General features: G+C 43.1%; 1 protein-coding gene across 1 annotated transcript in view; it reads right to left on the bottom strand.

Annotated features, from left to right (window-relative positions):
• The window catches only part of SIPA1L1 (signal induced proliferation associated 1 like 1), a 421,260-nt gene that overhangs the window by 145,930 nt on the left and 260,075 nt on the right, over window positions 1-15,255 (bottom strand). Inside the window, 2 exon segments of the mRNA XM_038765485.1 lie at window positions 633-821; window positions 11,069-11,199. Of these exon segments, the coding sequence (XP_038621413.1) occupies window positions 633-821; window positions 11,069-11,199 (320 nt within the window).

The raw sequence follows: 15,255 nt of genomic DNA, 5'->3' as shown, positions 1-15,255 counted from the left end.
GGCACACAGTAAGTGCTTAACAAATATCACCATTTTTATGATTATTTTTTGTACATAGTAAGAACAATAACAAATACCATCATAATCATGATTACTACTGGCACATAGCAAATGCCTAAACAGCACCACCATTATCATGATTAGAAGAGTGCTTGGCACAGAGTAAGAGCTTAACAAATACCACCATTATTATCAGCACATAGCAAGTGTGTAACAAACACCATCATTATCGTGATTATCATCGGCACTTAGCAAGCACGTAACAAATACCATCATTATTAATAATAATGATGGTATTTGTTAAGAACTTACTGTGTGCCAAGCACTGTTCTAAGCACAGGGGGAGACACAAGGTAATCAGGTTGTCCCATGTGGGGTTCTCAGTCTTAATCCCCATTTTTCAGAGAAGGTAACTGAGGCACGGAGAAGTTAAGTGACTTGCCGAAAGTCACAGAGCTGACGAGTGGCGGAGCCAGGATGAGAACCCACGTCCTCTGACTCCCAAGTCTGGGCCCCTTCCCCTGAGCCATGCTGCTCATCATCATTATTATTATTGTTAGCAGCACAATATCGGGCTCATGGAGGGGGCGCTCACTAAATACAACGGAGACATCCCCGAAACGCGGACTCACCCCTTGCTCGTCTAGTTTCATGAGCTGCTCGGTGACCTTTGGAGTGTTGAAAGCCAACCTCAAACACTGGACGTTCAGCTCTGGGATGACGTGCTCCAACACTTCCTTCAGAGGCAGGCCTCGAGCTGAGCAGTGCTTCGCGGTGGATGGGATTGCATCTTCTAGCACCGCACCCCTTAAGGTCAAGAGCTACAAGACAGAAAGGCATTGGGATGAAATACTGCTCGTTAACCCACCTCTCCGAGGGACTCGTCCATTCAGTCGTATTTACTGAGTGCTAACTGTGTGCAGAGAACTGTACTAAGCGCTGGGGAGAGTACCCCAATAAACAGACACTTTCCCTGCTCACAATGAGTTTACAGTCTAGAGACAATCTTACAGCTAGAGATGCAATCAAGAACCACTTATTTATTTTTTTAATGGGATTTGTTAAGCCTTGTGGGTAGTAAACATGTCTACCAACTATGTTCTGTTGTACTCTCCTAAGCACTCAATACATAGTAAGCCCTTAATAAGTGCAAGTGATTGATTGAGGGCAGGGAACATGTCTACCAAATCCATTGCACTGTACTTTCCCGAGCACTTCGTTCAGTGCTTTGCAGACAGTGAGAGCTCAATAAATACCATTGACTGATTGGATCTTGGCTACCCTCTCCATTGTACTGTACCCTCCCAAATACTTAGTCCAATGCTCTGCACAGAGTAGGCGATTAATAAATACCACTGACTGATGGACTGTGGGCAGGGGACGTGTCTACCAACTTCATTCTACCGTACTCTTCCAAGTGCTTCATTCAGTGCTCAGCACATGGTAAGCGCTCAATAAATAGGATTGATTGGTTGACTGTGGGCAGGGCATGTGACCACACACTCCACTGCTCTGTACTCTCCCAAGTGTTCAGAACAATGCTTGACACACAGTGAGCCCTCAATAGATACCCCTGCTCGACTCAGGAGAATCCTGGTGGGTAAAAATAGATGCAGGGTCCAGAGTGAAAAACAGTTCCTTTTAAAAAGGCAGATCACAAATATGGGATGAAGAGGAATCTGAGGAATCCAGTGTCCCTAAAGCCAGGTGTGGTTGCCAGAAGGCTAAACCTAGTTGGGGGCCAGATATCCATGTTGATGAACAGCATGGCTCAGTGGAAAGAGCTCGGGCTTTGGAGTCAGAGGTCGTGGGTTCAAATCCCGGCTCCACCAATTGTCAGCTGTGTGACTTTGGGCAAGTCACTTAACTTATCTGTGCCTGTTACCTCGTCTGGAAAATGGGGATTAAGATTGTGATCCCCCCTGAGGGACAACCTGATCACCTTGTATCCTCCCCAGCACTTAGAACAGTGCTTTGCACATAGTAAGCACTTATCAAATGCCATCATCATCATCATCATTATGTACATATAGACTTGTAAAATAATGAATTCCCCAGCACAGTACCCAGGGCAGAGCTGGAAGACCTAAATCAATCAATCAGCTGTATTTATTGAGCACTTACAGTGCGCATGGCACTATACTAACTGCTTGGGAGAGGATAAAGCGCTCGGAAGAGGACAAAAGCTCAAAAATGACATTTTGGTTTATCAGTAGAACCAAAAAGAGCTCAATATTTTTAATGCCTTGGGCTTATCTGGTTTTCAGGTGATTTGTGTTTTTTCCCCCTATCTGCTCACAACCCCCGGGATTAACTCTTCACTAACTTTGTTTTCCCACTGATTAATGCCAAACTGGGCCTCTGGGTCATGGCATGGTCAGCTCCTTGTGGGCAGAGAATGTGCCTATGAACTCTGTTGTACTGTCCTCTCCCAAGTGCTTAGAGTAAGCGCTCAATAAATACCACTCACTGATTGATTAATGATGTTTCACCTGCCTACAGATTGTTTGGATAAATATGAAACATGCATGTGTTTATACAGAACATACAATCATACTCTATAATATATATCTATGCATATACATACATATTCTTGTTTGGGTGTACATGTACATAGAGAGAATATGCAAGTCTACTTAACATATATACATAAACATGCATATATATGTGTGTGTGTATATATATGCATATATATTCATCCATCTAATGGTATTTATTGAGCACTTACTGTGTGCAGAACACGGTACTAAGTGCTTGGGAGAGGACAAGAAGGCAATAAACAGAAACATTCTCTGCCTACATGCATATTCTGTAACATATATACATATATATACCTATATATATATATATGTGTGTATATGTATAATGCATATACAAACACACCCACACACATATATACACACACACACATAAAAGTCTGATAGCTAGAAGACTGAAAAGAAAAAGATTCCTGAGATGTGAGGAGCCAAAAAATAAATTTGAAGGTAAACAGAGCAGACATTTCAGTGTGATTTGTTTGCCAAGAAAAGCACTTAGTACAGTGCTCTGCACACAGTAAGTGATCAATAAATGCAACTGAATGAATGAATGAATGGTGGTGGGGGGGAAGGAGGAGAACTTTTCACTTCACAGAGGGCGGTTAGTTACTTGAAAGAGAAATTCTGTCTTATCACACACACCCAAACGAAGCCGGGGCTAGATCTAAGTCACGGAGTTTTAATTAGAGAAGCGGCAGAGTCTGAAATATAAATCCCTTCCCCTCATTCTCCTTTACCTCATAGCTCTTTCCTTTCTGGGGGAATGTGCATTTCAGCAAGAACAGAGACAGAGATGATTTCCTGCTGGTGAATGGTCAGTTTGGGCTCGGCTGGTGGTCCTCAAGCCTAATGGAGTCTCAATTCTTGGGTACCACGACAGGCCAATCTGGCTGGGATTATGGAAAGGACAGTAAACTTGGAAAAGATAGAGCCTGGGTTTGGGAGTTAGAGGTCATGGGTTCTAATCCAGGCCCCACCACACACCAGCTGTGTGACTTTGGGCAAGTCACTTAACTTCTCTGTGCCTCAGTTCCTCATCTGTAAAATGGGAATGAAGATTGTGAGCCCCATGGGAGACAACCTGATGATCTTGTAGCTACCCCAGTGCTTAGAACAGTGCTTGGCACATAATAAGCGCTTAACAAATATCATCATTATTAAAAGAAAACATCAATATGCCGGTTTACCTGAGGGCCTCAACAATCTGCATATATTCACAATCTTTTTAGAGGACACACAACAACTTTTTACCCTTTGGTGGCCAAAGGACACAATCCACTTACAAGGAGAATAATTAAAGCACTACACTTTTTTTTCATGGTATCTGTTAAGCATTTACTATGTGCCAGTCGCCATACTGAGCGCTGGGGTAAATACCAGTGAATCAGGTTGGACACAGTCCCTGTAACACGTGACTCCCAATCATCATCCCCATTTGACAGATGAGGGAACTGAGGCCAATAGAAGTGAAGTGACTTGCCTGAGGTCACACAGCAGACAAGTGGGATTAGAACTCAGGTCCTTCTCACTCCCAGGCCTGGGCTCGATCCATTGGGCCATGCTGCTTCTTGTTCTTCCTTTTATTTAGTGACACATTCCATGGGGATTGGGCTCCAAACCCTGAGTGAACCCTCCATTTTGAATCCTCACCCTGGAATTTTAATCGGTATAGTGTGTGGAAGCAGACTGGCAGCAGTTCATTTACCAAACATCAAATACACAGGGAAATAATAATAACAATAACAGTATGAGTTAAGCGCTTACTATGTGCTAAGCACTGTTCTAAGCGCTGGGGGGGGTATACAAGGTAATCAGATTGTCCCCCATGGAGCTCACAATCTGAATCCCCATTTGACAGATGAGGTAACTGAGGAAAAGTGAAGTGACTTGCCCAAAGTCACACAGCTGACAAGTGGTGGAGTCGGAATTAGAACCCACAACCTAATCCCAGGGTAATAGAGTGAACCATTTTTTTCCACATCCACCTGCATGGCCCGTGGTTTGACCGCTCCTCCGGAAATCATAAGCTCCTTGTGGGCGAGCACCATGTCTATCCACTTCACTATACTGAACTTTCCCAAGCACTTAGTACGATGTTCTGCACAAAGGAAGCATGCAATAAATGTCATCAACTCACTGACGTACTAATCATTTTCTCAAAAGGGTCATCGATGTCTCGGTCAGTTGTGCTTAAAATAAAAATCAGAGCAAAAAATCGGAGATTTTGAGTGAGAAAATCAAATGTCAACAGCTGAGCCAGAAAATGTGGTGGTGGAGAGGACTTAGGTAATATACATCTCTTAGACACTCTGAATCACACTCACTGACTAAACGCTTAGTACAGTGCTTTGCACACAGTAAGCACTCAATAAATACAATTGAATGAATAAACATATCAGGAACTGAGGGAGAGAATTCAAGTCTAGCATACAGTGTCTACCTAGGACCTGATCTGTGGTGTGACCTCGGGCAAGTCACTTACCTTCTCTGTGCCTCTGTTTCCTCCCCTGTAAAATTGGGGATAAAATTTTTCTTCTTCCAATTTAGACTGTGAACCACATGTGGGATAGGGACTATGTCCAACTAGATTATTTTACAACTACCCCAGCGCTTAGGAGAGTGCATGGCACATAGTAAGCATTTCACAAGAACCATAATTACTATTATTACATACAGAGAAGTAGCAGCTTTCCAATGTTTTGTTGTTGCTCTTTTATAGTATGTTAAGTGCTTACTATGTGCCAGGCACTGTGCTAGGCACTGGGGTAGATAGATTTGTTTTGATGTCTATCTCCCTCCTTCTAGACAGTGAGCCCGTTGTGGACAGGGATTGTCTCTCTTTATTGCTGAATTGCACTTTCCAAGCGTTTAGCACAGTGCCCTGCACACAGTAAGCTCTCAGTAAATACGACTGAATGATTCAATGAATGAATGAATGAATGAATACAAGATAATCAGGTTGGACATAGTGCCTGTCCCACATGGAACTCACAGTCTTTATCCCCACTTGATAGATGAGGGAACTGAGGCCCAGAGAAGTGATCTGCCCAAGGTCACCCAGCAGACAAGCAACGGGGTGGGGATTAGAATCCAGGTCCTTCTGACTCCCACACCCATGATCTATCTCTTAGGCCATGCTGCTTCTAATGTTTCTTGGCAATAACACTGAGTATCTGACTTTTTGGTAAGAACAACCTCTTTTACTAGTAGTAGGAAGTCCTTAAATACCAGGAATTTTAGTTTCCCATTGCCAGAAATGGTCTTTCTTCTTTTCCCAAGGCAGCTCGCTGCTGATTTGGCAAAAGCAAAGAAAGAACACAAAGCTCTAAGAAACAAGCCTCTTTTCATGGCCTGCAATTTGCTCATGAGACTGTGAAAAGCCAGGCCTGTGTTTGTGGCTGTCTTGGATTTGGCGTAAACAAGCGGAATTCTAAAATCCATGTGCGGACCCTAAAGTTCCTCAGGGGCGATGAACCACATTTGAACTCCATGTCCACCACACCGAAAGAGGCTTAAAATGTACCCAAGAAGCAAAATTAGAGGAAACTTTTCAGTTTGCGGGCACAGAGAGGGAGGGCAGGTCAGAGAGGAGAATAAACAATGCACTGAGCACAAGAATTCACAAGTACAAAACTCTGAAGGGAGAAAAGTTCTCTGAAGCAAAGAAAACACCAACTGTAGAGATAAGATTAAAGCCCTCCTGAAGCCTTGCAGAGGGAAAAAGAATTTGCTTCTTATTCCCACTGCCTGATAAGAAAGGGTAAAAGTAGCAGCTGTTCCAGCCAACTCACTAAAAAGATTTTCCAGACATGAATTTGTTACATGAAGCTCCCCTAGTCATGTGCTCTACATTTTTTTGGACTCAATATCTGGACTTGGCCAATCCTCCTTTCGGCATTTATGTTTCCCGATGGTAGCGTTTACGTTTCTAGATGAAACTGAAACTTAAGTTGCCCATTTGGCTGTTTCTGTGGCGAGCCTTCCCACAACTGGTAAAGTCTGCTGTGGGAAGGGAACGTTTCTACCAAGTCTGTTTAGATTGGTCTCGCCCAAGCCAAGTAGTAATAATGATGATAATAATAATAATAATAATAATAACAATAACGATGTTGGTATTTCTTAAGCGGTTACTATGTGCCAAGCACTGTTCTAAGCACCGGGGATGGGGGGGGATACAAGGTAATAAGGTTGTCCCACATGGGGCTCACAGTCTTAATCCCCATTTTACAGATGAGGTCACTGAGGCACAGAGAAGTTAAGTGACTTGCCCAAAGTCACACAGCTGACAATTGGCAGAGCTGGGATTTTAACCCATGACCTCTGACTCCAAAGCCCGGGCTCTTTCCACTGAGCTACGCTGCTTCTCAGTGCTTGCCCCAGATCGACTGACCATCTGGCTAGTCAAAATGCTCTTGCCCCTGAGAGTCAAACAATTCACTCCTGTAGGATATTTAAGATATTAGGAAGCAGCATGGACTATTGGCTAGATCACCGTCTGGGAGTCAGAAAGACCTGGCTCTGTCACTCGTTGGCTGTGTGACCTTAGGCAAGTCACTTCACTTCTCTGGGCCTCAGCTGCCTCATCTGCAAAATGGAGATTCCATACCCAGCAGCATGGACTATTGGCTAGATCACCGCCTGGGAGTCAGAAAGACCTGGCTCTGTCTCTCGTCGGCTGTGTGACCTTAGGCAAGTCGCTTCACTTCTCTGGGTCTCAGCTGCCTCATCTGGAAAATGGAGATTCCATACCTGTTCTCCTGCCCACTTAGACTGTGGGATAGAAATTGGGTCCTATTCTAATAATCTTGCACCTTTCCCAGTGCTTAGAACAATGCTGACACATAGTAAGCGTTTAACAAGCACCATGACGATGGTGAAGATTATCATTCTTATTGTCCTATTTAGAAAGGTAAACACATATGCATGGTACAGAGAACCTTGCTGGACTGAATCTGATTTTAGAAATTCTCAGCATAGAAGCCAAGCTCTCTATATTTATTTTCTTCACGTTTTATACTCCAGTTCCTCTGAAGATAGTTGTTAACTTCCCCCAGTATTTTCTTGTTATCTCTAGACTGTAAGCTCGTTGTGGGGTGGGAACATGTCTATCTGACTCTGTTCTACTGTCCTCTCCCACGTGCTTATTACAGTGCTCTGCATAAAGTGAGCGCTCCATATATACTTTTGATTTCGATAACATGAAGTTTGAGCCACCTACTGATTTTATGAACCATCGGGATTGAAGGTGATCCTTCCTATGAAATCTAATGATTCCAAATAAGTATAGCATCCCCAAGTTCACCCTTCCCTATTCTTCTGTGGGTAGGTAATTTATGTGTCGGAATTCGTAAATTCTGTAAACTCGTCTTCTGGGCTGTAAGCTTGCTATAGGCTGGGAATGTGTCTGCTCTTTCTCTTTGAATTGTACTCACCTAAGCGTTTTAGTACAGTGCTCTGCATATAGTAAGCATTCAGTAAATACCATCGATGGACTGATTGATTCCCCCCCCCCTTTAATTATTTAAATGAATGAAATCACTATTTCATTTATTTACTTCACGGTAATTGTAAAGCGCTTACCAAGTGTTTACCAGGTGCCAAGCACTGTACTAAGCACTAGGGTAGATATATAAGGTCATCAGCTTGGACACAGTCCTTGTCCCAAAGGGCTCCCATCCTTAATCACCAGAGAAGTAGCATGGCTTAATGGGAAGGCTTGGGAGTCACAGGACATGGGTTCTAATCCCAGCTCCGCCACCTGCCTGCTGTGTGACCTTAGACAAGCCACTTAACTTCACTGTGCCTCAGTTCCTTCATCTATACAATGGGGATTAAGACTGTGAGCCCCACGTGGGACAACCTGATCACCTTTTATCTCCCCCAGCACTTAGAACAGTGCTTGGCACATAGTAAGCGCTTAACAAATACCATCATCATTATTATCATTCATTATTATTCATCATTTTTATTTAGGTGAGGGAACTGAGGCCCAGAAAAGTGAAGTGACTTGTCCAAGGTCACACAGCAGCCAAGTGGGTGCTCAAGCTCTTGGTACAGTGCTTTGCACACGGTAAGCATGCGATAATTACGACAGAATGGATGAAGTGGTGGAGCCAGGATTATAAACCCAGGTCCTTCTGACTCCCAGGCTCTAGCCACTGGGCAATGCTGCTTCTCTGTACGTGCAAGTACTCATCCTGCCCTCCTTATTTTCTTTTCTTTTTGGATGCCCAGGGCACTGAGTCTGGGGAAGCAGAGGGAATTAAAGGATGAGACATTCAAAAGGATGGAAAGTGAGAGCTCACAGAATGAGGTAGAGGGGAGCAGAGAGATCATACTAAATTGGGTCCTACAGCCTCACTGAAGAAGCCACTGAGATCATCAGATAACACAATCGGTGTGAGGGGTGGAGAACAGCCAAAGAAAACCAAAAGGAGACCACAAACATGTCACGTGCTCTTCTTTGATCAATCAGGTGGTCATATTTATTGAGCTCTTACTGTGTGCAGAGCTCTGTGCTAAGCATTGGGGAGAGAACACTATGACAGAGTCGGTACACTCCCTCCCTACCATGAGCTCACAGTCTAGAGGGCTTGATGGTATTAATTGAGCACTTACTATGTGTAGGGTAATAATAATAATAATGATGATAATAATACTTGTGGTATTTTTTAAGCGCTTACTATGTGCCAACCACTGTTCTAAGCACTGGGGCAGATACAAGGTTGGAGACAGTCGCTGCCCCTCATGGGCTCACAATCTTGATCCCCATTTTACAGATGAGGTAACTGAGGCCCAGGAAAGTGAAGTGACTTGCCCAGGGTCACACAGCAGACACGTAGCAAAGCTGGGATTAGAACCCACAACCTCTGACTTCCAGGCCCAGACCCTTTCCATGAGGCCACGATACTCTTCTAAGCATTTGGGAGGGTACAATACAATGGAAATTGGTGGACACATTCCAAGGCATCCCAACCTCCACTCTCTGTTCGGGACACTGTTTGGGAAAGGAGAGGACCGGGGAATTTCAGGGACCTAATCTGCCCAGTCAAGTATTGCTGGGTCGGCTGGGCTGAGCTTCGGATTTAGATTTTCAGAGAGACCCTTGCTTTTTGCTGCTTACCAAGGTCTTGTGATTCTCCCTTGGTTTCTAGAGCTGCTCAGTCTACTCCCCAAAGCCAGCCCAGAACAAGTTACAATGCATAGTGTTCTCCTACGTTGAGGGGAGGGATAGTATTAAGCTTGTTGTGGATGGTGAATGTGTTTATTTTTATATTGTCCTCTCCCAGGCGCTCAGTACGTGGTTTGCAAACAGTAAGTGCTCAATAAATACGACAATGAATGAATAAAGAACCCTGTGCTCAGGAGAAACTGTGTGGTAAGACTCATCCAGTTTCTGCAGCTGCTCTCCCAGGCACTTCGTACAGTGCTCAGCACATAGATAAAGCTCAATAAATACCACTGACTGATTGATTGATTCAGACACTGCATCGCTCTGTAGCCAACAGATGAAGCTTGTAAGAAAAACAATCCCTAATTCTGTCAGCAGCATCATCGATGGTATTTACTGAGCTCTTACTGCGTGCAGAGCACTGTACGAAGCTCTTGGGAAAGTTGGAAGATGTGTTCACTGCCCAAAACGTGCTTATGGGCTGCGTGTTCTATCCAAATCCTACAGTGGAAACATGGAAGCAGTGTGGTCTAGTGGATAGAGCCCGGGCCCCGAAGTCAGAGGAGCTGGGTTCTAACCCCAGCCCTCCACGGATCTTCTGTGTGATCCTGGGCAAGTCCCTTCATTTTTCTGCACCTCAGTTTCCTCATCTGTAAAACAGAGATTAAATCCTATTCCTTCCTACTTAGGCAGCGAGCCCCGGGTGGGACAGGGAGTATATCCAACCTGATTATCTTGTAGGCATCTTCGATCAATTAATTAATCATATTTATAGAGAGGCAGCATGGCTTAGTGGAAAGAGCAGGGGCTTGGGAGTCAGAGGTCATGGGTTCTAATCCCTACTCCACCACTTATCAGCTGTGTGACTTATGGCAAGTCACTTAACTTCTCTGTGCCTCAATTACCTCATCTGTAAAATGGGGATTAAGACTGTGAGGCCCACGTGGGACAACATGATTACCCTGTATTAACCCAGTGCACAGAACAGTGCTTCGCACATAGTAAACACTTAACAAATATCCTCATTATTATTATTATTTATTGAGGGCTTACTGTGCATAGAGAGCATCAGAGAGTACAAAGTCACAGAGTTCCCTGTCCGCAGCGAGTTTACACTCTGGCGGGTGAGTTTAGAACCGCGCTTGGCCCGCAGTAAGCATTCAAGTACCGTAATTATTAATTATGCTCATTATTGTTGCAGAACTGAGTGCATTGCAAAATCACTTATCAACAAGCCAACGTAGCCAACATGGACAAAATGCACCTTTGGTCTACTGTGGAGAATTGCAACCAGTAAGAGGGTTACCATTTCTTTCGGGTTCCTTTCAGAGCCCCATCCTTACCGTACTCCTCGGCTTACCTCACTAGTTCTGAAAATTATCCGATAGTTGTGAGGCGGCCCGTTTTCTTTCATTTCCTCGGGTTTTTCTCTTCGGATGCTCACGGCTACAGGGCCGAGGTTCTCATCTGCTCCAAAATAGTTCCAGTGTTCTTAAGCAAGACAAAGAAGCATTTTACAAACCATGGAACTTTCCCCAATGACACGCTCCACTCGAGATTTAAGATGACTGGGAAAATTCACTTCATTAAACCCCGCCCCAAAATACACTGAGCAAAACCCATGTTCCTCAACCGGCCGTGCAAACTTGAAGGTTTCCTAAGTCAAACAGACCTTCCTTTGGCACTGTGGTCACAGTGATGTGGTGAAACTGCTTTCAAACTTGTAGAATAAATAATTATCCACTCGTCTGTGGAATAATCATCCAGAAGAAATACAGTCTTCTGAATGGAGGGAAGAGAGTTGTGAAAGTTGTGCTTTGAATATCATCGCTTGAGTTGGACGCATGGCCTAATTCAAATTCTGACTAGGCTCAAGATGGCTTAGGAAAGGGCAAGGGCCTAAGAGTCAGAGGATGTGGGTACTAAATCTGGTTTCTCCTCGTCTGCTGGGTGACCTTAGGAAAGTCACTTCATTTTTCTGTTCCTCAATTCCCACAACTGCAAAATGGGGATTCAATCCCTGTTCTCCCTCCAACTTAGAATGTGAGTCCCATAAGGGACCTTGTAACTACACATTAGCGCTTAACAAATACCTCTATTATTGCCCCAGTGCTTAATCAATCAATCGTATTTATTGAGTGCTTACTGTGTGCAGAGCACTGTACTAAGCGCTTGGGAAGTACAAGTTGGCAACATACAGAGACAGTCCCTACCCAACAGTGGGCTCACAGTCTAGAAATACAATGCTTGGCACAGTACATAAAAAATACCACAATCATTATTATTGTTATTATCTTTAGTACATCAACAAGTTTATGTGCTTTCCATATGGCTGTATTCTTCCCTTATAGCACAGTGTTTGCCATTTCTCTACAGACATTTGCCCATCTATCTACAGAAGGCAAGAATACAGATATGCTGGAAACACTTAGATTGTCATGTTCTTGCAGACCAGGAACATGACAAGAAATAATGGAGCACAATTAAAAAAGGAAATTCAAATATATTGGGAAAGATATGCATAGATCTCAAAATAAGGTTACAGTTAAAACAGAGTAAGTTTTCAAAGCAAGAACATTTCATTTTAGAATTGGAGACAGAAGGGCTTGGTGCAATATGGACTTTTCGTTTCTAAACTGTAATATGTAGAAAGTGTTTTATCAGTGATTTATTTCACAAAAGAGAATCTGGAAATTGTGTCGTTAACTTGTGACAGCGGAGAAAGCAAGGCCCTCAGGGAATCAATCAATCAATCTGGTATTTATTTAATGCTTACTATGTGCAGAGCACTTAATAAACACTTGGGAAAGGACAATACAACAGAATTCCCAGCCCATAATGAGCTGACAGTCTAGAGGGGGAGAAGAATTTTGTCTCTTCACTGACTAAAACACAATGAAACAAGGCCAACATCTCCCAAGAAATACAGTAAAATTCAAAATTACAAAAAGGATTACAAAAAAGGAACATCATTTTATAAAATGATTAAATCATTTCATATCAGGTGCATGGGTTACAAAAAACGTTTTTCTTTCCAAGGAGTTGAGCTGTTACACATTTCTTAAAATTAAAAAAAAAACAAAAAAAAACGACGAAATGATGGCAAATGTCAGTGAGCCAATATGGAAATTCAGCTGGGAATTCCCGGATTTTCAAAGGTTTTTGTTAATACTACTACTACTACTAATGATGGCATTTGTTAAGCGCTTACTATGAGCCAAGCACTGTTCTAAGCATTGGGGTAGATTCAGGGTAATCAGGCTGTCCCACATGGTGCTCACACTTCTAATCCCCATTTTACAGATGAGGTAACTGAGGCACAGAAAAGTTAAGTGACTTGCCCAAGGTCACACAGCAGACAAGTGGCAGAGGTGGGCTTAGAACTCACGTCCTCTGATGCCCAAGCCCACTTCCACTAAGCCACATCTTAATACTCTTGCTATTCTGAGAGTTTATTTTTCCCACATATTAAAAATTCAGACTATGTTTGCTAAATAAACGAGTACCGAACCCTTAATAAATCCTTTGTATATTGTTTCCTTGATATGCCACAGTGATATTGCTTTATATATTGAAATTAAATCCTTCTCTTAGTTCTTTAATACTTCCTGATGAATACTGTAACAACCCCCTGAAGCAAATACAGCAGGCAGAGAATAAGATTCCTATTTTGCAGTTGAGGAAATGGTTATTGAGTACAATTAAAATTACTTGCCCTAAGACAACAGATTGCTTTACAAAGTAAGGAAAAGAGGCAGTTAATCATACCCATCCGGGATTCTTCTTTTGTAGATCGTTATTTGCCTAAACCGAATTTTAAGAATGGGGAATTTGACATGGTTAATTCTAAGGTCACTGCTGCCTGCTGGTAAAAATGTGGGGTGAGAATTTGAGGACCTTTCACAATCTCCCAATAAAGTTAAAGGGAGCCACAGAATCAGGAAAAAAGGATCTCAAAAGGTCATTTAGTCTCAGACCCTTTCATTCAAATGTATTTATTGACTGCTTACTGTGTGCACTCTACTAAGCACTCTACTAAGCCCCTGCCTCCTAGAAGGTGAATATTCCTGTTCGTATAACATTTGTTCTGTGCTTACTATGTGTCAGGCACTGTACTAAGTGCTGGAGTAGATACAACCTAATTTGTTTGGACACAGTCTCTGTTTTTTTCTTTTTTTTAATGGCATTTGTTAAATGCTTATTATGTGCCAGGCACTGTATTAAGTGTTGGAGTAGATACGAGCTAATCAAATTGGACAGAGTCCCTGTCCCAAGTGGGGCTCACAGTCTCACTTCCCATTTTAAAGATGAAGTAACTGAGGCCCAGAGAAGTGAAGTGACTTGCCCAACATCACACAGCAGACAAGGGGTGGGCTAAGGGTTAGAAGCCAGGACTTTCTGACTCTCAGGCCCGGGCTCTATCCCTAGGCCACACTGCTTCTCTGATCCAGTGCTTAGAACATAGCTTTGTGCATAGTAAGCACTTAACAAATACCATTATTATAATGATAATAACAATAACATTTGTTAAGCACTCACTATGTGCCAAGCACTGTATTGAGTGCTGGGATTAGAAACAAGATAACCAGGGCCCACACAGCGCTCACAATCTAACTAGGAGGGGGAACAGGTACAGAGGAGGGAACTGAGGCCCAGAGAAGTGAAGAGACGTATCCAAGGTCCTATAATGACCTTGGGTCATTATGAGTGAGTGAGTGGCGGAGCTGGAATTAGAACCCAGGTCCTCTGACACCCAGCCCTGGGCTCTATCCACTAGGCCACAATCTGTTCCATTTTAAATTTGCCTCTTAGAGGAATGCCCTCCCTCCTCAGAGCTGACATAATTACTCTCCCCACCTTTCAAAGCCTTATTATTCTAAGCAGCCTTACCTAAGGCCTCTTTTCCTTTTCTTCTACTCTCTTCTGCATCACCCTGACCTGCTTTCTGTATTCATCTCCCCTCCCAGCCCCATAGCTCTTACGCACCTGTCATTTATTGATTTATATTCACGTCTGTCTCCCCCTCTAGACCGTATGCTCTTTGTGGGCAAAGAATGGGTCTGTTAGATTGTCACATTGTGCTCTCCCAAACACTTAGTACAGTGCTCTGCTCAATAAATACGATTGATTGACCTTTCCCCTTCAGTCATCAAATTGGACATCTCAGAAAGTTTTGAGTCTGTCTTTTGAATAGGGTTACTACAGAGTTTTCTGGATATTCAACTACAACGGCCTGTTTCAAGGTCGACACTCTATTGCTCCCCTCGCAAGCCCATCCCAGTTTTTCAGAGCCTTTTCCAACATTATATCCATCCAACAACCTTCCATGACAATTAAAAGCACTGCCTTTTGTTTGGTCTTCTGTTTGCATTCCACACTTAAGACGTGGGATGTAAAAAAAAAAAGCCTACTCTGTGTTGATGAAATGTGGCTTTAAATTTATCCTGTAGAAAATCAGAGTTTCCCGCAAAATTCTTCAAACCGATTGCAGTAAATTACTGGTCAGTGTACTCATAAGATAATTAAGAGGATTACTGGTTCTGACTC

This window comes from Tachyglossus aculeatus, chromosome 23, assembly GCF_015852505.1.
Source record: "Tachyglossus aculeatus isolate mTacAcu1 chromosome 23, mTacAcu1.pri, whole genome shotgun sequence".
Lineage (NCBI taxonomy): Eukaryota > Metazoa > Chordata > Mammalia > Monotremata > Tachyglossidae > Tachyglossus > Tachyglossus aculeatus.
This window is presented reverse-complemented; position numbering and strand designations above follow the sequence as displayed.